This window comes from Lineus longissimus, chromosome 5 (assembly GCF_910592395.1).
Source record: "Lineus longissimus chromosome 5, tnLinLong1.2, whole genome shotgun sequence".
Classification (NCBI taxonomy): Eukaryota; Metazoa; Nemertea; class Pilidiophora; order Heteronemertea; family Lineidae; genus Lineus; species Lineus longissimus.
This window is the reverse complement of record NC_088312.1, coordinates 16039753-16067351: the sequence shown is the minus strand read 5'-3', so window position 1 is coordinate 16067351 and position 27599 is coordinate 16039753. Positions and strand designations below refer to the sequence as shown.

General features: G+C 41.1%; 1 protein-coding gene across 8 annotated transcripts in view; it reads left to right on the top strand.

The window, feature by feature from the left end:
- The window catches only part of LOC135487457 (syntaxin-binding protein 5-like), a 368020-nt gene that overhangs the window by 195450 nt on the left and 144971 nt on the right, over positions 1-27599 (top strand). For all 8 annotated transcript variants that reach the window (XM_064771115.1, XM_064771121.1, XM_064771120.1 and 5 more), the window contains exon 9: positions 7549-7624. In XM_064771115.1, the coding sequence (XP_064627185.1) occupies positions 7549-7624 (76 nt within the window). The remainder of the gene's footprint in view (positions 1-7548; positions 7625-27599) is intronic.

Sequence of the window (27599 nt, the reverse complement as noted above, 5' to 3'; positions counted from 1 at the left end):
CAGAAGGCGAAGTTTATAGTTAATTTTTTAGAAACAAACTAGAGGGTAATAATTGCTAATTTCCAAACTGCAGGCTATTTGTTATGAGGCTTCTTTTTACGTCACAGTCCTCCTGGAGATGGAGAAGAATACCCTAACCTTGTCCATCATTTCCTCATCACATCTAAATATTGCCCATCTGTTAGTTCCCTGGAGACGAATCTATGCCATCACCTGATGGCTCTAATTTCCGTCCGTCTGTTACAGTGTTAGTTTATAGGTTGTTTTTTTTTGCTTATAGGGCAAAAAGAGGTGGTTTATTTATACACGGGTTTGCTAGAATAAGTTTACAACTCCACTATCTTTCAAAAATTTAATGTAATTGCTTTTCGTCCTAAGTTAAATTAAATGATCAAGTTCTGAAAGATGCCATTGCATCGCTGTGTTGAATACTTTTCCAAAAATTACTCCAGAGTGCACCCTGTGGTATAACAGAGATTGAGCACTACATTCAAATGTACATTTTTCGTACCGTGTGGTGAATTAAATGTTGTACTTGAATGCTTCATGCAGCGCACACTGCAAATATAGCCAAATGTGTGTTGGCAGACTGGTGTTCTACTGTGTGCGAGCATAACCATGTTTATATGACTGACAAGTGCCTCGCAAACGAACGATTTAAATCACTGTGACCTGCAATCATTATTGCATGCAACAACAATTACTCATTTTCAGTTGTCATCAAGAATCAGTGATCACAATAACCACCTACGATTAATATCGAAATAAGCGATTACTGGTTTTAACCGCAGATAAGAGATCTATTTGTCGCACATGTCAACTGTTGGTTGTCGCGAATTAAATTCCTCCCTTGCCTGGCTCTTTAACCCTTAGAGTGCTGCACTGGTTTTGGGATTACCATAACCCCAGGCCGGCCAGTTTTCAGTAAAAAACTCTCTTTTCACCCCGCCGTCATTAGAGTCAGAATTATCCTGAATTTTTGTCACCAAAGTTAGAATAATCATGGAATTTGAACAAGGCAAAAGACTGATGGAAAAATCTGCTGCAACTAAGTTTGACGTAGAGTCAAGTTGGGTGTCTTCCACAATTACTGTTAGAATATGTCACGTCATGTGATGGCTGGAAGTCTCATACGCACTGTGACATCATTGACGATCAAATGACATCATCAGCTGATAGTCCTGCCAAAATGTGGTCAGGTGGGGAATTCCGCAGTATATTATTTTCTGTTGGTGAAGAACCATAGGCCTTATTACTGGTTTGGCCCAAAAACTCGTCTCGATGGGGCAATTTAATTAAAATTAGAATGATCATCATCCTCACTATTGTCACCATCATAATCACTTCCAGAGTCACTTAGAACAACATCCAAATCAGAATCGTTATGAATTTCATCCAAAACTTCACGCAAACTGTAGCGATTTTGCTTCTGCATGGGCGCAGCCATTTTGAGCTCACTCTGGGGAGCTTATACGATACCATAGCGTCCGGCGTCTGTCGTCGTTGTCGTCGTCCGTTAGCGGAGCATGTTTCGTCACCGCTAGGGCTAGATGGCTAAAACTTGGTGTGATGGTAGCTTTGGGCAATATGCCCAGAGATGTTTTTCTTTTTCGCGATATGACCTACTTTCTGGCCTCCAGGTGGTCATCTTGGAAATTGTTTTTTTGCCTTTTTGAAGCAAATGGTTGTACGTAGAGTGACAAATTTTTTTTGGTGGAGTATCTAATAAGGTTAAATGACATATCACCCGGGTTTTAGATTGACCTACTTTTCAAGGTCACAGAGGTCAAAGTTCACTAAATCACTGATAGGTGGCACGTTTCGTTTCTATTTGAGCTAGAAGGTTCTAAACTTGTGAGGACATATTTCAAGGGACCCTCTATTCAACCCAAAAAAATTGTCTTGCTCGGACTTCAAATATGGCCGCCAGGTGGCCATCCTAAAAAATTTAACAAAGTCGGATTGCAACCAAATTTCATGTAATTGTATATCCATGTTCTCTCTGCAACATCCCTAATTTTCAGTCAAATCAATCAATCATGGCCAGGCAGCCATCTTGAAAATTAAACAAAGTCCTATTACTCCGATACTAATGATCAGATTGCAACCTCACTTCATATGATTATGAATCTATGTACTCTTATCAATATCCCTAATTTTCAGTCAAATCCAAAGACAAATATGGCCGCCATCTTGAAAATCCAATGAAGTTCTAGTACTCCTACACTGTTGAACAGATGTCAACCAATTTCCATGTGACCTGTACACTCTTCAATAACCCTGAAATTCAGTCAACTTTATAACCAAAATGCTATACTTAGATGGTACCAGTAATTTTCTTTGAAGAATAATATTATTCAATGGAATTAAAACTGCTAAGAACTAGCCAGAAACTGTTCTCCCTATATACACTGCAAATGACATGCATTACATTACCCCAGGTGAGCACATGATCCCTGGACCATTTCATTGGCTCACCACAGGGGAGTCTATACAACAGCGCAGTGTCTGTCGTCGTCGTATCCTATTTCAAAAACAGTGGCACCTTTCTTAACCGCTAGGGCTATGGACTCAAAACTTTTTACGCATGACCCCCTAGGTCAGATGATCTTTGACACGGAATTTCGGTCCAGTCAGATTCTTGACTTGGCCACTAGTGGGCCAAAACTGAAAATATAAATAGTGTGATATCTCACTTATTAGTGATTTGTTTTTGATGACATTCTTATGGTAGGTACTCCTAGAAAGGATATAATGACATATCATACGTGTTTTTGATTTGGCCTTCTTTTCAAGGTCACAGAGGTCAAATGGCGTAAATTTGCCGTTTGAGTGTAACTGTGGCATGTTTCTTAACCAATAAAGCTATGAACTTGAAATAGGACAAGACCACCATTGATTTTTTAGCTCAGCTGACAAGCTGAGCTATTCATATGAGTAAATGGTAGAATGAATGTCCGTCTGTCTGTCTGTCTGTCTGTCTGTCTGTCCGTTAAACAGGCACGTTTCAAAACTATGGCGGATAGGCGATAGATTTTCCCTATAAGCCATTTAGACCCTTCAGGACTCCTGAATAGACCAAGTGTGGGTCCGGCAGGATTAACAGTTTGGCCACCAGGGGGCAAAAAGCCTAAATCACAAAACAATTTTTTGGCGCTTTATTCAAGCAGATAGAAGCTTGAAATAAAGTTGAAAAGGACCGCATGCATGTAGGTCTTGAAACTACTGAGAGTAGTTTTGATTGATACTACCAGTTGGCGTTACTGAGCCAAAATCTGTGTTGACCTAGTTTAACCTTGATTTGAATTTCCCGCTCTTGTATGACTCTGAAGGTTGTGGGTTCCAATCCCACTTCGGGTCAATTTTTTTTTTTTTAATTTTTACTTTTTTCACTTGTAAATACATTTTCTTTACTTTTTTGAATAATTTGGTGGGCGGCCATCTTGGTTTTTTTTTTCTATTTTAAAGCCTTTGCTGTATCCAGAGTGACATGAATTTTATGGTTGGTGTACAATAAGTCTCCTTTACATGATATCACATGGGCTTTCTATTTGACCTACTTTTCAAGGTCAGCCTGGCTCAGGCACTTAGATTTGACTAATAAGTGGCATATTTGTCACCATTTAAAAGTCTTTTTACTTTGGTATGTTTGCCTGATATATTGACAAAACTGAGGTTGAAAGAGATCTATCGGGTTCTTTCCATGTTCATATATTTCAGCTGAGCGCCAGGCCCTTGGGCCTCTTTTTTAGCCTTTTAGCAGTTCAATTGTCAATGTTTGACCGCGACGCATCAAATTATGCGTGGGGTTGTGAATCTGAAATTTTTATATGATGTTCCGGACAGTCGGGCAAGTAAATGGTGAAAAGTAAACTGGTAGTTGACCACGGACATTTTTTGATAATCGACAAATTAGACAGACATTGATATGTCCACTCTTTTCAGCCAACTGGCAGAAAAATCTCAAAACACGCCCCCTATTACCAAATTAGCAAAATTCGAAATTATTTTTTTCATCAAATAATTTCTTTATATCTGTAGACTTGCCACAGCAAATATTTTTTCAATACCTCCCCAATTATGTACTTGAGAGTTAAAAACATGCACTCGTCTAATTGCTAGGCCTGGACCCTCCAACCTATGAATAGTCAATGATGGTATTGTCTCAAATTTGGTACACATGACTCCCTACATCATATAACTTCTGACACCAAATTTCTGTCTGATCTGATTCTAGACTTTGCCACCAGGGGGCCAAAACTATAAAAGGTAAAAAGTGCAATATCTCGCTTAATAATGACTTGTTTTCAAATTGATTTTCATGGTAGGTACTCAGAGGAAGGATACATCACATATCGTACGGGTTTTTGATTTGACCTTATTTTCAAGGTCACAGAGGTCAAATGGTGTGAATTGGCTGGTTGTGTGTAACTATGGCACGTTTCTTAACCACTAAGGCTCTGAACTTTAAACTACACATGACCCCTTAGGTCAGATTACCTGTGACACTGATTTTGGTCCAGTCTGATTCTTAACTTGGCCACCAGGGGGCCAAAAGCAAAAATTTGAATAGTGCCATATCTCGCTTATTACTGATTCATTTTGGTAAAAAAATTTTACGGTAGATACTCTAAGCAAGGATACATCACGCATGATACGGGTTATTGATTTGACGTATTTGACAAGGTCACAGAGGTGATATGGTGTAAATTGGCCATTTGAGCGTAACTGTGGCACGCTATGAACTTGAGACTTTGTACAAAAGACCCCCTTGGTAAGATGACCTCTGACCCTGAATTTCAGTCCGGTCTGATTCTAGACTTGGCCACCAGGGGGCCAAAAGTGAAAACCTAGAAAGTGTGATATCTCGCTTATTGGTGATTCGTTTTCAATAACATTTTTAGCTCCGCTGACTAAGTCAGCCGAGCTTGTCAAATAAGTTGTTCAGTGGCGTCCGTCTGTCCATCCATCCATCCATCCATCCGTCCGTTAAACCCATGGTGCACATTTTGTAACCGTAAGACCTAGAGACTTCAATTTTGCATTTCTGGATACTTCTGGTCAAACTCTACTTTCAAAACAAAATGTGTCGCCATTCGACCTACTTCCTGCGAGCGAGAGTGCATGAAGGAAACTGGCCTATATCGGCCTAGGAGCAGCAGAATTAGTCGAAATATGCTCTAATATTAAGATAAAATTCTTGAAAATCTATTTTATTGAGAAAAAGTTCAAAATTTTAACAGGAGAGGGCGCTACCTGCCTTTTAATTATTTCTGCCGATTCAAATTCCCGCCCGATGACGTCAGCCATCAATGAAGTCTCCTATTTGCCAGTTCTCAAAACATGGCAGCTACACAACAAAAGCAGTAGCGCCAGGAATAAATCACTGTTCACTTCAGCTTCGTAATCGATTGTACCCCCACTTTATTGTGTTTTGTGTGGTGTTCCTATTCAATCAACGATGTAAGGCCTTATTATGTTGGTTTTAATTGAGAAGGTGCATTATAAGCGGCTTACGAAATACCGAAGCTGAGACAAAATGGCGGCATGTTGTTTACGCCTGGAGCTCAATGACACTCAAGTACCCAATTTTCTGCTTAAAAAGTAGTCTGGTAGGCGATATTATCACTAGTTCGTTTCAGTGGTAGTCATAAGATCTTTAGGGACTAAATTCAGAAATTAGTCCTTGAAAATTTGGCCACATTTCTGTGAAAACGATATCGGAAGTGCATGCTCTGTTCGCGATGACATCGCCGATGTATTTTGAAGTGGAGAATTCCCACAGTATGTGCAGTGAATCGGCATGATTCTGTTCGCCTATTATGTTTTAGTTCTACGATTCTTTCAATTTCATGAGTAAAAAGTAGACATTCTAAGCAATACAATAATGTCACTCCCATAAAAATTGATTGGAAATTGAGGGAGCTACGGCATTCTGTTCGGCAACTGGCAGCGCTGAAAAAATACATTGCATACTGTACAATACCAAATGGCACATTTTAAAAAGCGCTCATTGGACAACGTAGGGAATCACCAGAAATGACGTCATCGCTGGTCTAAATAGAAAACTACGGTGGCGCAGTAGAGCACAAGAAAAGGTTTAGCATCAACTTCGTCATGCAAGCTTCAGCAACAAAACGATTTCTCATGAATGATTTATTCGATCATCATCAGCTTGTTTCCCCTGATAGATAAAAAAATGATTTACAATTTCCATCAAAGTTTTCTATTTTGTGTATAGTCACATGTTATTTAACTGGCAAGGAGCCAAGCAGTTTTGAATATTCGCGGGAAAATACTTCGTACTTGTAAACGAGGCTATGACAATGAGTATCCTCATTCATGGCATAAACTTCATGTTTCGTTAAATATTTTCATACGATGATTTCACCCGAATTATGGTCAGGATTGAGGAATGAACAGTGGCAAATTATGTCAACCAAAAACATTGGTACCGTAGTGAACGCAAAAGGATATCAAATACCATGGAGCATGCCATTTTCATGCATAATGAACTAAACACCGGGAAAATATTAATGATATTAACTCAGCTGAGCGCCAGGCCCTTGGGCCTCTTGTTATGGTAGGTTTTCCTAGCAAGGATAAAACACATATCATATAGGTTTTTGCTTTGACCTGCTTTTCAAGGTCACAGAGGTCAAATGGCGTAAATTGGTCATTTGAGTGTAACTATGGCACGTTTCTTAACTACTAAAGCTATTAACTTGAAATTTGGTACACATGACTCCCTACGTCATGTTACCTCGGACACCGAATTTTGATCTGATCTGGTACTCAACTTGGCCACCAGGAGGCCAAAATTAAATAGGTGAAAAGTGCAATATCTCATTTATTAGTGACTTGTTTTTGATGATATTCTTATGGTACTTACTCCAAGCAACGATACATCACATGTCATACCGACTTTGGTTTGACCTATATACTCTACATGTACAATGTTTCTTAACCAGGATGAATTCCAAAGCACCAAATATCTATACGGTGAGCACAATGGCCCCTGGCTGTTAAATGTCTAGAAGGATAGTGGCTACTAAAATTTGTTTTGCAACTTTACATTTGCTCAAAAACACGTCAGTTTCAGCCATCATCCAATCAAAACTGCTGTTACATCTAGCCTAAGTTTCACTGAATCAATACCAGGATAATTCCAGGAAATTTAGTTTCATCAAAGATCGCTAGGGGCAGTATTGCATTGACGATGTCAAAGATGTACCGAAACGCTGGCGGCCTGTGGATGTGGTATTTATTGGATGTTACCAAATGTCTGCGTCACTCTAAGGGTTAAGAGGGTGATGCCATTGTACTTGCCTGGGGACACTCATGCTGGCTGTTACTTGTGAAGTGTGTGAAGTGATCAGGGGTGTTGGCCTGCATCCCTGGGCAAGCCTTGGTGATTTGAATTGGATTAACTATGCCCATGGGAGATTGCAGGGCTAGTTCATTCTTTCAATGTCCTGTTATGTTTACATCCAGAAGCTATGTCTGTTATTGTACATTTCATGTATTATTTTTCCTTTTTATATTCAGCAAAAATGGGCAAAGATGGCAAACCAGACCCTTGTAAACCAATAGCCAAGTTACAGTGGTGCAGCACAAAGAGTGGGTAAGTCAGCTTTTAAGCTGTATCTACATTTGTATGGTTGAGAAAGCTGTTTTAATTGCTTTCAATCATGACAAATGGGTAATTAGAGTTTTCAGCACCACTGCAAAATGTGACAGATCTTCTCCAGACATGAGGGATCTCTGAAGAGTTGATTACTTTTTGCCTAAACATAGCAATTATTGACCAGAAACTTAGGGTTAGAAATTTGGGTACACCCTGGGCCAAGTGACCACCTCTGAGACTTGATTTATGTTTGATCCAAGGTTCGTTTTGGCAACCAGGGGGCCAAAACTAAGTGTTTTAATCATAAACTATGAAATGGATCATATTCACATTTTTGTCACAGGAACATCTAATAATGATACTTGATATTATTTGTGGGGTTTTTATTTCATAATTTGTGGAAATTGGCCATTTGTCTTTGACTAAAATAGCACATTTCTTTCAACCCTGTTGCTGATGTTGACCAGCAGTGCAGTCTTAGTATGACTTCCCTACAGCTGTGGAACATGCTAATTTTTACTTCTGTGTTAGTATACTCTGCCGTCTTTGAACAGTGTTTATAATGAAGGGTTAAAGCTGACGGGTCAAATAGACCTTCCCGAGTAAACCCGAAGCCGAGGTTTTGGGAATGTTTGTGCTGTGCATTTGTGCTGTGCACTGAATATACCCATTTGGTCAGTTTACAGTTCAGCAGTCGGTGGTCGAATCATGTTCAGACATTTTATCCAAATATTTTTTATAGTGATCTCTGGCCTTGTCTCACTCAATGTGCATCCTACGCTGTCGGCAGAGAATGCCTCGCTTTTGATTCATGCACTGGGGGTAATGGGTATATCAGGCCATTCTTTTTGATGGGTGCGATCACTCCCGCACTCCATAGCGCTCGTAAATTTCGAGGAAGGCCGCAGTCAATCGCACTCCTCGCATATTCGAAGAAAAAGCATTCGTAATACCTGCTTTAGTCTGGAAACATGATTTGCACTCACCGATCATGAATATATTTGACTGATCGTCACCAGACAAACATTCCAGACGAACATTGTTAGTAAGCTTCGATTTCATTAGGTAACAGAAACCGGCATTGACCAGGTCTATCAGTCTCAGTCAATCACACACTATCTTCTAACCAGTAGTCTTGTGCGTATCTCACCTGTACCACACATAGAACAGAGCTGTTGTCGGCAGTGTGTAGATCGTGCTTTGAACAATTCTTGCATTGCTGAGCAAGATTAAATTTCAGGAAAATTCAGTAAACTTTCTGTAAATTTCAGAAGGCAAGGCCTTATCTATTCAGTAGAAAATCTAAATGCACATCACAAACATTCCCGAGAGCTCGGCTTCTGTCTTACTCGAGAATTAATCCGTAAGCTTTAACTCACTGCCTGGCATTTGCAACATGGTTTCAAAGTGCAGCTTGCGTGAAGTGTGTAGAGGAAGCAATTTTTTTGGCATAAAGGCCTTATGTGTCGAAGGTTCCCTATCGGTCACGCACCTGGATTAAACCAATCAGCTCATGATTGTACACGAAAGTAATTCAGTTTGAGATCAATGCGTGGTCTCACCAGACCAGTTTAATGGTATTTGCCATTTAAAATATAATATCTCATAAATTTAGAACAAGGTGTGTTTGATATGAAGAAAATAATGAAGTTTCAGTCCTACTGGCTTACTTATGTGGTTTTGGGGCTCAAATTAACCAGTTATGGTCAAAATGCTGATTTACGGGTTAAAAGCCATCAAAAATCACCCCCTTCAGCGCCCCCAAACCCTGAAAATATCACACATAATGTAGAACGAAAATTTCATGGTTTGACAAGCTTGGATGAATCTTTTTGGCTGTGAAAGCATTCCTCGCTGATTAACTCTGGGAAAAAGTTATGAGCATGGAGAAAGTACCATTTTAAAGGCCATAACTCCAGGTTTTTTGCCATTTTCTGCTGTAAGACGATTTCAAAAGTGTACCTAACACTTTATACAATACAGAAAACCAAATGCAATTAGCTCCATCCATTTTGAAGATATAGCCAATTATGTGTTTGACAACTTGATTACCTAATCAGGCTAGCAACTGGCTTGTTAGAGCCAGGCGGCGGGTTAAGCAAAAGTTGTGATGTAGATCAGGCTATCTGTACATGTCATGCAATCATAAAAGCAGGAGGGCCTTAATTAATTATGCACACCTGGAAGTAATGTGTTTCATTCACTATGGTGTATTGTGTGGCTCCGAATTGTGTGAAGGATAGCACAAAGAACAATCGAATGACGGATGGGACCCATTTTCATGAATTTCCAAAGCCAGTTGAACGAGAGAGGAGGAAGCTGTGGATTCGGAAGTGCAAACGTTTGGAGTGTTGGAAGCCTGGGCCTTCGGCCAAACTTTGCAGTGATCACTTTATCGATACTGATTATCACATGAAGCCGGATATCTGCATCCAACTGAATATTAATTGCCACTTGTTAAAAACAGCTGTTCCATCTGTATTCGATTTAACCAACCCCACTTACATGCGACAGCCTCCAAAGGAACGTTCGTTAGCCAAAAAACGTAAACATCAAGAAGTGAGTTGAACACTATTTCATGATTTATACACTGCTGATGCACACAACACTCATACTACCCAAATGGCACATGTCATCCACTGTACAGTGGCTACACAACCATGTCAATTGCATTTAATGCCCGAGGCTGCTGAGGTCGGTTGTTATACATAATGTGTAGGCCCTATTGGGGCCTGTGATACCACATAGTGTCTTCTTGTGTTCCAACCATAGCAAGGTGACAGCGACACAGGTCAGTGTCAGTGACAGCGACAGAGTTATGCAGGCAACTCCATCTGGCTCATAACTTTCCTTCTTGGCCAGAACTGGGGAATAGTCACTGCAGCACATCGACTCTGTTCCAGTGATTTGAGCTGTGCAGTTTCCACAGTCACACCTGAAGTGATAAACGTTTACATACACTAGAATCCCAGATATAAGGTCTGGTAGGCATGACCTGGCCTAAGTCATAGCTCCTCCCAGAAATGCCATTCAAATGATAATACTACACTAATTCACCATGGGTAGCCAAGTTGAATGCCTTGTCAAAATTTGAACGTGTCAATGACCAGTTTTACTTCATGAATGATTGACACGCTCTTCAGGCTACAGTATCCTATTGATTAGGCAATAGGTGGTGATCACTATACAATGCTTGATCAGTAGCTACTCATCTTTCTTGGACCAATTATAGATCAGGCATACACCGTGGTGGCTGCCTCATTGTTAGGATTCCTCATTCTTTGATTTATTGCTTTGCGTGGACTTTAAAGCAACATGCTTTGGTAAAATTAATGCTTCCATTTCATTGGTAAAAAACGTTTAGTTAGGAAGGGCTTAAAACAACATCTACATGGAAGGAGACGTTCAGATCAGTACAAATCGAAGACTCAATGATGGCGGAAGGTGGGTTACCTGCCCGCCGCCGAAGCTATACAGTTAAAGAAAAACGTCAACATCTAACTGACTTCGAAAATGTCCTGGCTGCTGGAACGGTACAGACTGCTCGTGAATATGCCGAGCACTACCGGATACCATTCGATACATTCCGAAAGTGGGAACCGCAACGAACAAAGTTTGAAGAAGCTGCAACGGACCACAAGAAAGCTCGCCGCAAACTACGGGATGATCATGATGGTTACTGGCCCGAAATTGAACACATGCTACACGGGTGGTTTCTTGTCGAAAGGGCCAAAGGACTAACAGTTTCATGTTTAGAGATACAGGAGAAAGCCACCCATCTCTTTAACGAATGGTGGGATGATCTGCCACAGGAAGAAAGGGACCGTCTCATCCAGAGAAGACCAGAGCACGTGCGCTTTCAAGCGTCGGTGGGATGGTGTGATCGCTTCAAGGAGAGGAAAAGGATTTCCTTTCGTAAGAAGAATAAAAACAGCACGCTTATCCCAGCCGATGCTCAAGCTCGCATCACCGTTCTACGAGATGAATTAAACGCTCTTGTTGTTGTATATCACCTAAGGCCAGAGGAGCTATTCAATATGGACCAGACTTTTGTATTGTTTGATTGTCCTTGCCTCTACACCTGTAGCACGCGTGGTGAAATGAACATTGATATACGTACTTCCAGAACAAACGTCAAATTAGGATGTACAGTCACGTTATGCATCTCGAGAGCGGGAGACAAGCTCAAGGCCCACATAACATTTCCTCGCAGAGGGTTTGTCGGACAGCTGGCAGAGCTAGAAGCAATGGACCTTCCAGATAATGTTGTTGTTACCTCATCTCAAACTGGATTGATGCGCCTTAAACTGCTCTGCACTGGATGACAGAAATCTTTGAACCACACGTTGAAGAGGATAGACAGAATGAGAACTTTGCACTTCTTGTCGACAGATACCGGGTGCATCGGTCAGAGGACTTCGGTATGGCAGTAACAAACCTTGGGGGTATCCTGCAATTCGTCCCTGCAGGCTGCACGTCACTGGCTCAGCCTTTGGATATCGCCGTCATGTACTCCTTCAAGTCAAAGATTAGAAGGCATTGGAAAAGGTGGAAAAAGGAGAGGACGGGCATGGATGGCCAATGCGATCCTATCAGACTACGAGATGTAGTAGCGATCATCAGCAGCGCTTGGACTGATGTTTCACCGTGGATTTGAGGTCCTGTTGGATCGCGACGGGGCAGCAGAGGAAGCAGTGCCAGTGGACGCTGATCACCACAACGCTGATGAGAATAACAATGATGGTGATGCAGTGTTGTTTGTGGACATGCCAGCCCACAGTGACAGTGATGAGAATGGTAACGATGAGTAACTGATCATGTGAACGTTCCTATTGAAACCATGAGGATTACGCACTTCTGTTTGACTGCAGTAGCTTTAAGGATTTTAAGAGCGCCGCAACTAGTGTTTCAGTGGAGTCTTGAGGATTACTCACTTCTGTTTGACTGCAGTAGCTTTAAGGATTTTAAGAGCGCCGCAACTAGTGTTTCAGTGGAGTCTTGAGGATTACTCACTTCTGTTTGACTGCAGTAGCTTAGGATTTTAAGAGCGCAACTATTGTTTTTGTTTAAGAAAGACAGGGCACAGTGGGGCGTTGTCAATTTGAACCATTTTCTATTCAACATGTTTATGTACATGACAGGGATAGCCATGGATGTTTTAAGATTTATGGAAGACGAGAATGTTAGTGGAGCATTGACGATTAACCGCTTTCTACTTGGTTAGGATGCCTCAAGGATTTTAACCCAATAGAGCCACCTATTTTTTTTGCACTTTCCATCTATAACCACCTATTTTTTTAAGGGTTTCACAAATTCAGACATGAATTTTTAAAATGATTTTTATGTATTGTTCGACTTCAAAACCATATATTACAAGTTATATTTATGTGAAAGGTCATGAACTAAAGAATTAAGATTTTCAAACATTTTGGTGGGGGGTCATTTTTTCGTGACCTTTGACCTTGACCTTTTGACCTTTGATGAAAAATCCTCTTTTCAGCCACATTCAAACTGCATAAATGTGTAACTGTTGTCAGTGTTACCTTGTGACCTGATTAAAATAAGAGGAAACATAGCTGATAGATGCTTTGAATGAACACCCGAGGCATAAAACATCTCCCAAACCATACCTCGATCACACGTGCATCTGTTATTGTTTACATTGGCGCCATGGTAATGCAAACAATGAAATCAGCTGATTATTGTGATGCAAATCTCACCGATTCTACTGTGATGTGGACATCGATGTCCGACTCTCCATCATCGAGGGGTCCTGAATCATCTCCTGAATCGTCAAATTCATTCAGTATTTCCTCCAAACGACGCAAATTCTTGGCCATTTCAGAGAACTCTCAATCAATACATGCAATATCGGTGTTGTTACACAAAAACAGAAGGAGGAGCCCGCCTCGCAATTTGGGGATTCCCTATGTGATTCCGCGAAACCTAGAATAGGAACGCGCATATATTATTCCATATTTGGATACCTAAGGGCATTCCCTTGATGATATGAATATGATGACATAGCCGGAGATTCCCAAGTGGGGTTTTCCAGCGGTTTTAAAGGACATCGTCGATATGGCGGTTCAGGGCGGACGTGGCGGCTCGTAGCAAGGCGGTTCAGGGCGGCAGTGGCTCTATTGGGTTGAGAGTTGTTTCTTGAAAGTCAAGATGCTAGATATTGCTAAATGCTGACTGTATAACTTTAAGGTTTATGCACATAAATGTACAGTATAACTAGACGTTTCAGAGTGCATCTAAATGTACCTCGGCTAATTCATGCTGCTGAAGCCTATTGTTATTGAGTGCGATTTAACTCAAGAGTTAATTTATGCTGCATTAAGGCAGTCATGTAACAATCAAAGGTGAAATGACATGTCTATTACAAATTTTTTTAATGTACATGTATCTGGTCTGTAAGACTTAGAACCTTTATAGATGAACTTATACTTTTATTTAAAATCTTATTTCTAATTATTTAGCTTTGTAATCCAATTGCACTCTGTTATTGGTTTACAGACAATGGGTGATATGAATAAAGACTAGCAAATGCTATTACTCCGGTTTTGTACAGGAAGGCATAGTGTAAAAGTACATGGAGATTTAGATAAAAGCATTTGCTAGTCTTTATTCATATCACCCAATGTCTAGGGTGTTAAAAACTTTACCTTCACTTCACATCCTCTCCCTGGAAGGGGTTAAGTTTAGAAACTTTTATCGCATAAAGTATGATACAGGTAACTGTGAAGAAAAGAAACTGGCACCAGAAGAAGTGTGAACTAGGAGCTGAAGCATTTGTGTTGGTAATGCCCCCCCCCCCCCCCATGAGCACCCACCTCGGATGGAGCAATCCCTCCACTCAACCACCCAGTAACATAGGCTATCCTTTTGCTTGGGGGGTACATGGTGTGCAACCTTTACCAACAGGAAATTCAGCTCATAGTTGTAAAGTTCCATTCATTTGCATCTTATCAGTTCTTACACAAGATCAAAGTTTGAGGAGACCCCTTACAGTCACTTGATGAGACTGAGACATGCGGAGCCGGCAATGGATCTTTCCCTACCCTTCCCCTTGGTGCAATGGATCACTCTAAGTCTGTTCAGAGGGGCGTAGTTAGAGGGGGTGGGGATGGCAAATCCCCCTCCAAAAAAACTAACTAATACACTCCCTGTTTATGGATGTGCAGCCCTTAAGATGTGGAACCTAGTGGAAGTGGAACCTAGTGGAAGTCGCAGCGGATGTGGATTTACACACTCACTCAGCAGCTAAGCACTTGTTCTAGGAGAAAGGGACTCTAACAGGAATGTGGCAGGAGAAAGTTACTGGGGAGTCCCTCAAGTCATCATGACCACGAAGTAAACTTTCAGGGTGAAATGTTTGCCAAGGTTTTATTGTCCCTGTATGTCTCTGACAACATCAGAGAATTAAAATCCACTTGACTACCACGATTCATCAACATTGTGGTCACGGTTGTACTGTAATGCATTAGGCCTATTACGTCCAACGATCTAAGACAACTCATTACCGATCACAAAAGTGTTTACCAGTACGGGCAGCGCTATTCAAAGACAGCAGCTCCCCTTTGTATTCTGCAATTTGGACAATAGGACAGCGCGTGAATGAAAAAAGCCTGATCAGATTTAGACTGGGCCAGTTGACATGTAGAATTCAAGACTGTGACCAGGTGATCGCAGCACTTTATTGCTGCTGCCTATTGGTCAACGGCTTTGTTCAGCCCCTTCATGTTGTCAACTTATCCACCCTTTAGCAATAGCACTATTAAGAGTATTATTCGTGGGAGGAGCTATTATTGAGGCCTGGTCAAACCCACCAGACCTTATATTGGTCGTCGCGAGAGCAGACCCTTATTGTCAGGTTCTGTCATTATGTTTGTGGCAGCATGTGCCTAGCAACCATGCCTAGCAACGGGCATTTTACACTAAAAAATATCTTTAAAATCATTTTTTTTAAAATTTGGTTCGGAGGAATTGTTTGCAGTACATTCAGCCTCTTTGTCACCAATTTTGAGACAAATCGGAGTAAAAGTGTAGACGCTGAATCGATTTGTTTCAGGTCCGTTTAGCTAAATGGCGAGATTGACTATGAATGAAGATAGTTTTAGCCCTAGGATGCTCGGCAGTTGTTGAATTGAAATGCAAATTGCGTTGCCAGTATTTGTCCTATTGTAATAAAACTTAAGTTTTCATTAAAGTTCGTTATCTTGTTCATTAAGTCCTTCGTCTCATGTAAAATGCGAAATGAATAAAATTATTAATTGGGAGCTCAAAATTGATGAGCGTGTATACGTAGCATGCAGGAATGTTGTGCTGGCCAGCGAGCAGTATGGTGAGTTTCTTCACAAAGCTACGTGTCTTTATCGATGATGTATGAAGAAACTACGAAGACCCAATGTAAGCAGTAATCTAATCTGTAATACTCTCAAATTTCAACGAAATCAATCAAGTATTTGCCGAGAAATTAGAAATTACGCACAACTTTACAGGATCGCGTCAGCCATAATAATGACATTAATGTACATGCAAATGAGGACTGTCACTTGCTCGTCAATACCGAGCAGCTAATCACGTGGGCATAATTATGATAATAAGGTACAGCGGTGGAAAAATTCAAATTCAAATTCAAATTCTTTATTACTCTAAAACGCTAAATAGTCTGGTTCTCTGACCTCGATCTCCGGGCTTTTGGTAGGGTTTAGGAACGGGTCAGGTAACAACAACCGTCTACAAATAACACGGCAGAAAAGAGGAGTGTTATTTTTAGATTCAGCCATTGTTGTAATTTCCCGAGCCAATTATCGTTTTACGGTCGAATTGAGCGCTGTATCTGTCCTAGGATTATGCACTATTATTGAACACATCATTCTACACTGTAGAAATACCGGAATTACTCTTAAAATGCGCGATTACGGTTATTTTATGTTTCAGACAAAGGGGTTTCCCCATATAATGACGTCACTTTTAGCGATATTGTCATTTTCGCAAAAGTACGATTTGGGACGCTAAACCTTGACCGATTGCGTTGGTTTTTGCAGGATAGGTTATTTATAATATTAAAAAAAATTAGGCATGAGAATTTTTGTGGAAATGGTGGTTTAAGCTATTGTTCTATTAATAGATTTTTGTTATTGCCTGACCTACGACAGCGAGAGTGAGGTCAGGAGCCCAGACTATAAAACGCCCACTAGGGGCCAACGGTTACATAAAATAATTACAAAATATACAATATAAAGTTACAGGGTATACAAAATAAGATCACAAATATTTAAAGACAAAAACATAATAATGGAAATCAGGACAATATAGAGTTACGCAGTTTAAAGAACTCGTTGATAATCGCAGCAGAGGGAGGTGAAGGATTTTTCAGAAAAATTGTAGTCAGATCCGACAGAGACAGAAAATGGAGATCACTTCTATTACAACTGCAATGAGTTTTGCTGTTTTGACGCATATTTAGGGCACACCGCAAGGAAGTGAAAATCATCCTCAACCTCCCATGACTTGCAAACCTCACACTTTCTTAGACTACAGTGTCTCCCAGTTTTGATTCTTAGACAATGGGCTTCCAGCATTAATTTTGTGATACAAGCCCTGTGTTTCACTGATTTAATATCATTTAAATATGTTTGAAGTTCAAATGAAAACATAAGATTACTATACATCGAGTTTTTTATTTGTTGCGATTTCACCAAAAATTTCATGTTGACAAATATCTCTAATCGTTTACTGGGCATTAGAGTATAATATTTTCCAGTTATCCACATTAATATTCATTTGATCAAGCCATAGGTACCCCAACCCGGAGGAATTAAGAACAACATTTCCAAACTTTGGGGACGTTCTGGCATCAACGCGACGACCCATATTCGCCTATAGGCTTGTCTGTGATTCTAGTGTATTTACAAAAAATGATGATTAACACTAGACCAGTTGCTAGTTGCCCTCCTTGGCTTCCCTCAGTCTCAGTGATGATGAGGCCGAGTCCATGACATGGCAGATGGCAAATGTCCTTCAGAGACTGTTCAAATACATACAACCATTGAACCAATACAAAGCCATCCAAGAAGTGCCAGAGCATCAGATAAAGTCCAATTATGTATAGTAGTAGTGGATGCATGTCATGATGTAGTGCTGTGTGCATAGAGAACAGAATGTAAACAAAACTTGCCATTTTCTGTTGCCTGCACGTTCAGGGCGTTCATCCTCCACTTCCTCATCACTTTTGTCCGAATGATCACTCTCATTATGATCTAGTGATATTAATGGCTCGAACCTGTACGGCTCAACGTTTAAATATCCTTCTGTATCGACCAAAACATCCTCAAATTCACTGCTCTCACTCTCTGAACTGTATGCGGAAGCCATCTTGCTTTGTTCTGACTAGCCTGATCTACGTCATCAAAAAATCCCTAGCGGCCACATGTGGAACTAATCTAAAGTTGTGTGTGGTGGGAAATTCAAATAGTTTAAAATTGAAAATTGAAATAACTAAATAATGACTTTATTATCAGAATTTTTTTAATGTCTGGGATCTTGTTTTTTTAACCCTCAACATATTTCATGAGTATCAAACATGTTTTCAAACCTAGATATATGGCCTTTAAAGGGAAAATCGCTTAAAATTTATTATAGGTGCGTGACCTTTTAGTGCATTGCAGAAAGAAATACCTGTATCCTCGAAATACAGGATTTTGACCTCATTTTGGGCTCACTGTAGAGGAGCCTATATACAACACCGCTGTGTCCGTCGTCCTTGTCTGTCGTCCGTCGTCCGTCCTTGTTTGTATCCTGTTTCAAAAACAGTGGCACGTTTCTTAACTGCTAGAGCTATGAACTTAATTTTTGTACACAGGACCCCCCCAGGTCAGGTTACCTCTGACACTGAGTTTTGGTCCGATCTGATTCTTGACTTGGCCACTAGGGGAAACCTAAAAAGTGTGATATCTCTCTTATGAGTGACTAGTTTTCGATTAATTTTTGTCAGCTGAGCTTGTCAAATGGTTCAGATGGCGTATGTCAGTCCTTCCATCCATCCGTCAACATGGGTCGCACTTTTTTTAGCCTGGCACACCTTGGCCAAAGTAACATATTAGCAATAAAGGGCACACTGAACTCTACTTGTAAACCAAATTTTGTCGCGATTCGTTGATCCTAGGTGGAGCTGTGTGCCCGCGAAGTATTTTCACTTTTTCAGCAATATCTTCTGAACCAATGTTTATGTTGAAAAAAGATCTAATGTCAACAAAAGAGTAAATTAAGGGGTAAAATTGTCAGCTTTTAAAAGTTTCATAATATGTCACCTGGTGGCGCTAGTGCCCAATTTGTACTTTGGGCCAAATTCAAAATTCGCGCCCTTTCAGGAAGCTCCCATCATGCGGTGTCACGTGACTTGTGCCTCATTAGCTATGCAATTTTAGCCTTCGATGATGCACGATGGTTTGGGCTAAATAGACCAGAAAACGAAGGGAAAACACACAATTTGTGTCTCTATTGTTTATTATTCATCATCTGCGGCCAAAGTTTGTCGATAGGGTCAAGTAGCAACGAGTTTTTTGCAAGAAAACTCGCGAACTGGATTTCCGGAAATCATGGAAGATCGTCGTCATCGCCGGAGTTATTTCTGCCCTGTGATGATATCAGCCCACATCGCACATTGTCGCATGGATATCGTGGTAAGGAAAATTGGTCAGATTTCTTGCAGTCAAGTGCTGGTTTATTCATCGGAAACTGTCAATTCTCCCTTCCACTCACAGAAGCCAAGCCATTGCTGTTAAGTTATGTAGGGGCTTAATCAATTACCTGCACTCCCTGTGGGGTGAATAACATAACCTTTTGAACAGCTGGTTGTAGGGGGATGATTGGAACAGCCGGTATACCTGCTGACCTGCGGAACCCAGGTTAATGTTATTTTCAATCCACGATTGCAGGTCACCTGATTTTCGAGATTTCGCGGGAAATGAAATTGTAACAAACGCATGTGTGCAGTTCCAATGTAAACAAAAATGTATTTTTGGTACTTTTGGTTGCTGGACTTGGGTTTTCCCGCAGTTAGGAGCTGGGGTCAAATTGGTGGTCTATTGTTTATGGGTGCTGTTTTAGTCAGAGCTAGCCCTTGATTATGAAGGGATTTTCAAATTAAGGTGACCATGGTCTTTTTTAGTGCTCACCACAGCTTTCAATGCTTGAAGTTGATGTATCTGAAGAGGCGCGCTGAACCTGACATGGCCTTATCAATGAGCTGCTCACGGTGCTGAACTTCTAGCTTGCCTGTCGACTAAGTGCCTTGCCCGAGACATTGCTACATGTAGGAGGAGCACGCATTTTAAAGTTATAGTAGTGATAGTACAGTTGGTTCGAGCCATTTGGAAGCCGTCATGTGAAGGCCTATCTGAGTTCTCCTTCTTCTTCTCCGTATAAAAAGGGGCATATTGCTGACTAAGGAACGAGGCATATTGACATTGCCTCATTATCTCTATCGGACCAATTGATATACTTTTTATGCATGCATACAGCACGCCATGGAGAAGTCACATCCTCTCTGACACTTCATGTCTGAAAAGCTACTGATACAACATACTGAACTAGGGATATCTCCATTGCCTCCTGTATTATTTACATACCATGGATGATTAGTTCAGTCATATTTCATCCAGCTGGCAACTCTGCATTGGAAATTTTAGTGGTATAACGTATTCTCTTGACCTTCAAACAGTAGTATAAAGCCGATATTTACTACTTTACACCCTCTGTCCTATGTTATTACTATTAGGTCATCCAGGCAACAAGAGGCCCGTGGTATGGTAGGTTCTCCTAGCCAGGATACATCACATAACGTACAGGGTTTTTTAACCTAATTTTCAAGGTCACCGAGGTCAATTGATGTAAATTGGCCGTTCGAGTGTAACTATCACACATTTCTTAACCGCTAAAGTTATGAACTTGACACTTGGTACACAAGATCCCTTAAATGTGTGTCAGATAACCTCTGACGCGAAAATTCGATTTGATCTGAATCTCCACCAGGGGGCCAAAACTGAAAAGGTAAAAAGTGCAATATCTTGCTTATTAGGGACTTTTTAGCTGACCTTTCAGTGGAGCTTATACGCTACCACGTCGTCGTCTTCGTTTTGATTTGGATGTACTTTTCAAGGTCACAGAGGTCAACATTGAACATTTGAAAAAAACATGGCACATTTTCTTACTATGTGAACTAGATCATTCTAAACTTGTACAAAGATGCCTCTAGGCAAGCTTTACCCAAACGACCAACTACAGTCAATTACAAATGTTGCCGCCAGGAAGCAAAGTTTAAAAAATCATGTATGTCTATTATTGTCAAAACTAGAGCTCTGAGCATGCGAATCAGGGGCGAAAATTCGCATGGTCGAATATCGCCACTCTCATTCGTCTCCAAATCGCTACCTGCTTTGGCGATTCTATTATGATCAGGCGAAAATTCAGATTGAATGAAAATCGCAGGCAAAAATAATAATCGCGCCTAATTCGCTCTCACCAACCATCGGAACGAAGTGAATATTAGGGGCCTACATGTGTTGTAGTATGCGTATTCCGACATCAGCTGATAGCAGACCGAATAAAAACACAAACTGGAATTCCCGGTCAAACTGACTGCAGTAATCATATACATCACATCTATCCACGAGGAGCTACACAAATTTGGCACAGAGGTTTGAGGTTCTTAGTATTATGGTATGTATTCCGAAGGATTGTGGCGGAATGTACTGAATCATACAGCTAATCATAGTTAGGCTTATATTTCCAAGTCTCAGCCAACCAATCAATATCGTTGTAGTATCTGGTTATCCTAAACAGCATCCACCGGCGCCCACAAGCGTTCACCAGGTTTAAAGTCGGGTATAAAGTCATCAAAATAAAATTTTGTGGCTGAAACGTAATACGTACACCATAAAAAATACATTTCCTGAAAATTTCATGCTTATTTCGTTTATGACCATTAGATTTTACTTTGATGGCTTTATTAAATGTATGTAAGTGTTTAAACCTGGTGGACGCTGTTTAGTATGACCCGATTTGTTTACGTGACTGCAATTTTCCGCCAATAAAACAAGACGAAAGTCGTTGCAAAATCGTTCCGAATATCGGACAAGCATGCAAGAGCAACCAATTTCGTAAGATCGCTCCATTATCGCCTGGAGCGATTTTTGGGGCAAAATCGAAGAATAGGCGCGATTGTGGGCGAATTTCGCATCTGACATTCCGACGATTTAATATAATCGCCTCACATTCGCCGGTCGATTTTCGGACAGATTTCGCAGGCGAAATACTATAGGGTGAATTTCGCCGGCGAATATCGCGTGCGGACTTTGGACATGATCCCTTAAATGACCCACTTTGATCCCTATAAGAGTGGACGCCAGAGGGGGGGGGGGGGCAAAGTTCATAAATAATCTATATCTTTATTTAGCTCACTTGCCCATTTTTACCCCTCAGCCCAAATGGGCTAGAGGGGTATTGTCGTCCCGTGCGCCGTCCCTCCGGGCGGGCGGGCGTCTGCTACTTGGTTTCCGTCGATTTCTAGGAGAACGGCTTTGACAATCAATTTAATTTTTGGTATGTACATTGGGGGTGACTAGCGGAAGGTTCCTTTTGAAAACGGGCTCGTTCTGATTATCAATATGGCCACTAGGGCAGCGTGCTTGAAATTGGTTTCCGTCAATTTCGAGGAGAACCGTTCGTCCGATCAAATTCATTTTTGGTATGTACGTTGGGGGTGACTAGAGGAAGGTTCCTTTTGAAAACCGGCTCGTTCTGATTCTCAATATAGTCACCAGGGCGGCTTGCTAGAAATCGGTTTCCGTCAATTTGGAGGAGAACTGTTTGTCGGATTAAATTCATTTTTGGCGTGTACGTTGAGGGTGACTAGAGCGAGGTTCTTTTCGAAAACGGGCTCATTCCGATTATCAATATGGCCACTAGGGTGGCGTGCTTGAAATCGGTTTCCGTCAATTTCGAGGAGAACTTTTTGTCCGTTCTAATTCATTTTTGGTATGTACGTTGGGGGTGACTAGTGGAAGGTTCCTTTTGAAAACCGGCTCGTTCTGATTCTTGATATGGTCTCCAGGGCAACGTGCTTGAAATTGGTTTCCGTCAACGGCGATCAGCCTCAGCGAGAACGAGCCAGTACGACTAGATCCAGCTCTTCCGCTTCTAAATCTAAGGAGGGAACGAAAACCTGCATGTCTGTTGCCCAAAGCACAGATTTAGCCACTGACAGTAATTCAGCCGGCACCATTAATAGTAACATTAATCGCACAAGACCAGATAACAGCGCCACAAAGCATTCTGGGAGTAAAGATGGCGGCGTCCATGATATTCGGATGCCCTTGAAGGATTCAATCTTTTCAGCCACTCAATCGGCGCCAAAGCCCTCTTGGGGACACTGCTTCTTCCTCCGGAGCAAGTTCTGACTTTCTGCAACGTATTCTAGATAAAATAGATTCGCTAGCAGGTGGCTCACGCGGTCGGAAACGCGAGTTTTCAGAATCTGATTATGAGCATGCAATTTGTCATGATGATGATTATGACCCTGCTCGCCCAACTTCAAAACGTTGTCGTTCACGACATGATGATGATTTTTATGACCCTTTTGCTAGTGAGGAGGGGCAAGTGAGTGATCGTGATGATGTGCTCGACCCTTGGCAGGCCTGGATGTTTTTCAGAGGCCACAATCTGCTGTTTAAGGTGACAGTATGGCTGCCAAGGGCCAGTTTGAGACCGCCCTTGCGGACTTGCAGCAATTTTTTTTAAGATACTGAAACAGCTGGTCCTCCAATTAAAACTATGTTTCCTGATATCAGTAATGCTGGTCTTCGTCACAGGCCAAATGAAACTACGCTGGAGCACACAACTGATAAATATTCCTTTCCTGATAACTGTTAAAAGATGACTGTCCCTCGTGTGAATCAGGCTATCTGGGACAAAATTAGTCCAACTATCCGTCAGGCTGATAGCACTGCACAGAAAAATCAGAAGTTATTGTTGAAAGGAATAACGCCTATCGTGAAGCTCATTGACGACTTAGGCAATGGTGCCTCCCCAGACAATGGGGCCATGTTGTCTGCCCTGACAGACAGCTTCAGGATGTTGTCTTCGCTCTTTGTCAACACTTGTCAGGCTCGGAAAGAACTCATTAAGACAGACTTAATGGACCCTTACACAAAACTATGTTGCTGGGATCAAACCATTAGCCGAGAATTCCTTTTCAGAGGTGACATTTCAAAGAGCATTAAGGATATCTCGGACAACGATGCTTTGGGAAAGAAAATCCGTTCCAAAGCTAGATCAAGTAGAACCGGAAGAATTCCTCCTGCACGCAGAGGTGCCAGGCCATTCCGTGCTCCATCAAGGAACAGCTACCAGGGCTATCGTGATTACGAATAAGGCCAGACCCAGTCTTTTTTAGGCCAGCGTCACGGGAGACGGAACGATCGTTTCCTAAGAAACTACAGCCACAGCCAAGGCCACAGAAAGATGTCGAGCAAGAAAGCCAACAAGAAGTAGCCAATGAGGTAAGAACCAATAAAAGTTACCTTCCACAAACAGGCTGGGAGCCTGGAGCACTGGAATTTGAGAACACTCCAGAAAATTTTAAGGCAGGAAAGGTTGCATCAGCTTTAGTTTGTTGGAAGAAAATAACATCTGATCCTTGGATTTTGGCTACTGTCCAGGGATATAAAATTGAGTTGGTTGAGGAACCAACCCAGCATTTTATCCCAAAGCCAATTAAATTTAATAATCCAGAAAGAAAGAGTGTAAGGGCAGAAATAGAAAAATTTCTTAAAAAACACATTATAGAATATTGTCCCACTTTTATTGACTAGCCAACTTTCTACTCAAACTTTACACAAACACAAACCCCAATGAACATTACCAAAAATGGAATAATATTGTTTAAACAAATAGAGCCCAACCCCTTACAATCAACTAAAAAAAACACAAACAGACATGGTTCATGCACCTGCACCTCTGCACATGCACCAATAGTGCACTTTTATATTTTAAAACTTTCCCTATGTATAATAAAGGAATTTAAAGAATACTAATAATCCTTTTACCCTTCCCATACTCTGCCTCCACAAAAAGGTTTTTTTCTCATGAAATCATGAAATGTAAATATAGAAAAAAAGAAAAATGTAAAATGTAAAATGTAAAATGCAAAAAAGAAAGTACTAGGGAAATAAAAATATATTTTACAAAAAAAAAAACTTTCTACTTTGTGGTTCCTAAAAGAGATGGAACACTAAGGACTATTTTAAACCTGAAAAAACTTAATTTGGATGTTGAATATCACCATTTTAAGATGGATACGATCAGAGATGCAATTTCCATGATGAAAAAAGACTGCTATTTTGCTTCCATAGATCTAAAAGATGCTTATTTCTCCATTCCAGTGCACCAGGATTCTCAACGCCTGTTAAGATTCCAGTTTGAGGGTAAAGATTATCAGTTCACCTGTCTCCCTCAAGGGCTAAGCAGCTCGCCACGCATTTTCACCAAGCTGTTAAAACCTGTTTATGCCTACTTGCGAAGCAAGGGCTACACTATCATTGGCTATATCGATGACACCATTTTGATAGCAGAATCCAAAGAAAAATTGCAAAAAGCAATTGATGAGTCCCTGAATTTGCTGGACTCACTTGGATGTACTATTCATCCAGAGAAGTCAGTAGTGTACCCGACACAACAGATAGAATTCCTTGGTTTTGTACTGGATTCTGTGGCCATGACCTCGTCCTTGGTGGACAGGGAGAAGGAAAAGATCAAATCCTTCTGCTGCCAACTACTTAAACAGAAACGTGTTGCAATCAGAGAATTAGCCCAGCTTGTTGGAAACTTGGTGGCTGCTGACCCCGCAGTTGAACTTGCACCCTTGCGTATTGGCGGTTATTTCCGCATAAATAGAGGTTGTCTCAAATATACATTTTATGTCGTGTTATGACTCGAATAGACGTTAGGTGGCGCTTTTCAAATAGACATACACTCAAATAGACGTTTGGTGGCACTCGTATCTCAAATAAACATATATTGTCGTGTTTTCAGCATTTTAGCTCACCTCTTAGCAGAGGTGAGATTATCCCATACCGTGGCGTCCGTCGTCCGTCGTCGTCGTCGTCGTCGTCGTCGTCGTCGTCGTCGTCGTCCGTCGTCTGTTAGCAGGGCACGTTTTGTAACTGTTAGAGCTATTGAGTTGAAACTTGGTACACATGTACCCTTATGTAATGACACCTGGGAGACCAAGTTTCGGTCTGATTCGTTTCATGGTTTGGCCACCAGGGGGCCAAACGTTAAAAGTGAAAATATGCAATATCTCCCTTAATAGTAGTCGGGAAATTTTGAAAAAAATATGGTAGGTACTTCTAGCAAAGGTGCATCATATATCCTCCGGGTTTTTGATTTGACCTCCTTTTCGAGGTCACAGAGGTCAAATGGTGTAAATTGGCCGTTAGGATGTAACGATGGCACGTTTCTAAACTGCAATGACTATTGATACCAAATTTGGTACACATTTACCCCTTAGTCAGGTGATCTCAGGGACCGAAGTTTGGTCCAATATGATTCACCACTTGACCACCAGGGGGCAAAATCCAAAAACCTTAAAAATGTGATTATTCCTTAACTTCTTGCCCGATTGCCACCAATTTGATATCATGGGTACATCTAACCACCATACAGTATATGTCACACAAGTTTTTAATTTGACCTTCTTGTCAAGGTCACAGAGGTCAAATGGCGTAAATTCGCCGTCAGGCCGTAACTATGGCACGTTTCTTAACTGCAATGACTATTGATCACAAATTAAGTACACATGTACCCCTTGGTCAGGTGATCTCAGGTACCGAAGTTTGGTGCGATCTGATTTGCCGTTTGGCCTCCAGGGAGGGGGCCAAATCCTAAATTCTTCAAAATGCCATTATTCCTAGTAATGACTTGCCCGATTGGCACCAATTTTATATCATAGGTACATCTAATTCTAACAACCATTCAATGTGTCACCCGGGTCTTCTTTGATTTGACCTACTTTTCAAGGTCACAGAGGTCGAATGTACTGTAAATTGGCCATTTTGGGGAAATTGTAATTGCTTGGACCTACATCAAACCTAACACTACATGACACAATACAATGCTCTTTATCCATCTTTTCTCCACATGAGGTGAGCACAATGGCCCTGGCCATTCATTGTTAATAACTCAAATAGACGTTTGGTGTCGCTTTTCTGCAAAAATGGAAGTTCCCCAAATAGACGTTGTGTGATGCTGGCGTGCGGAAATTCTGGAGCAAGTTTGGAATTGGTTTATCTGCCACGACGATATTATTGTTATTGCTCTAAGCAGTGCACATGGCTATTTGCGCGCGTATCTAAGGAAAATCGAGACTTAATACCATTTAATTTTAATTGTAATTGGATTGTCAGTGTATTTAGCTATGGCAGAAGAAGAGAGAAACAAGTACATCAAATGTACATGCAATACATGCAATAGCGCCGCCGCTTACCGCAATGATAATGTTAATATCGCTGTTGCCATCGTTAAAATTGATTCCAGCGCCACACAACGTGTATTTGGGGAACTTCCATTTTTGCAGAAAAGCGACACCAAACGTCTATTTGAGTTATACACAAAAATCTGAAAACACGGCAATATATGTTTATTATGCCCCCGCTAAAGTGGGGGCATTATGTTCTTAGGTGGTTTCCGGCCGCCGCCGCGTCCGCCGCACTGAATTCCAGACTATAACTCAAGAACCCCTTGCTCGGCTGACTTGAAATTTTTAGGGGGTGTAGGCCTAGTGTGTCAAAGGGTCCCTATTGTTTTTTGGCGCGTTCCAAAATCCAATATGGCCACCAGCCGCCATCATAGATTTTCGCATTCCGCTCGTTTACTTGAGAACCAGAGGTCCAACAGTCTTCAAACT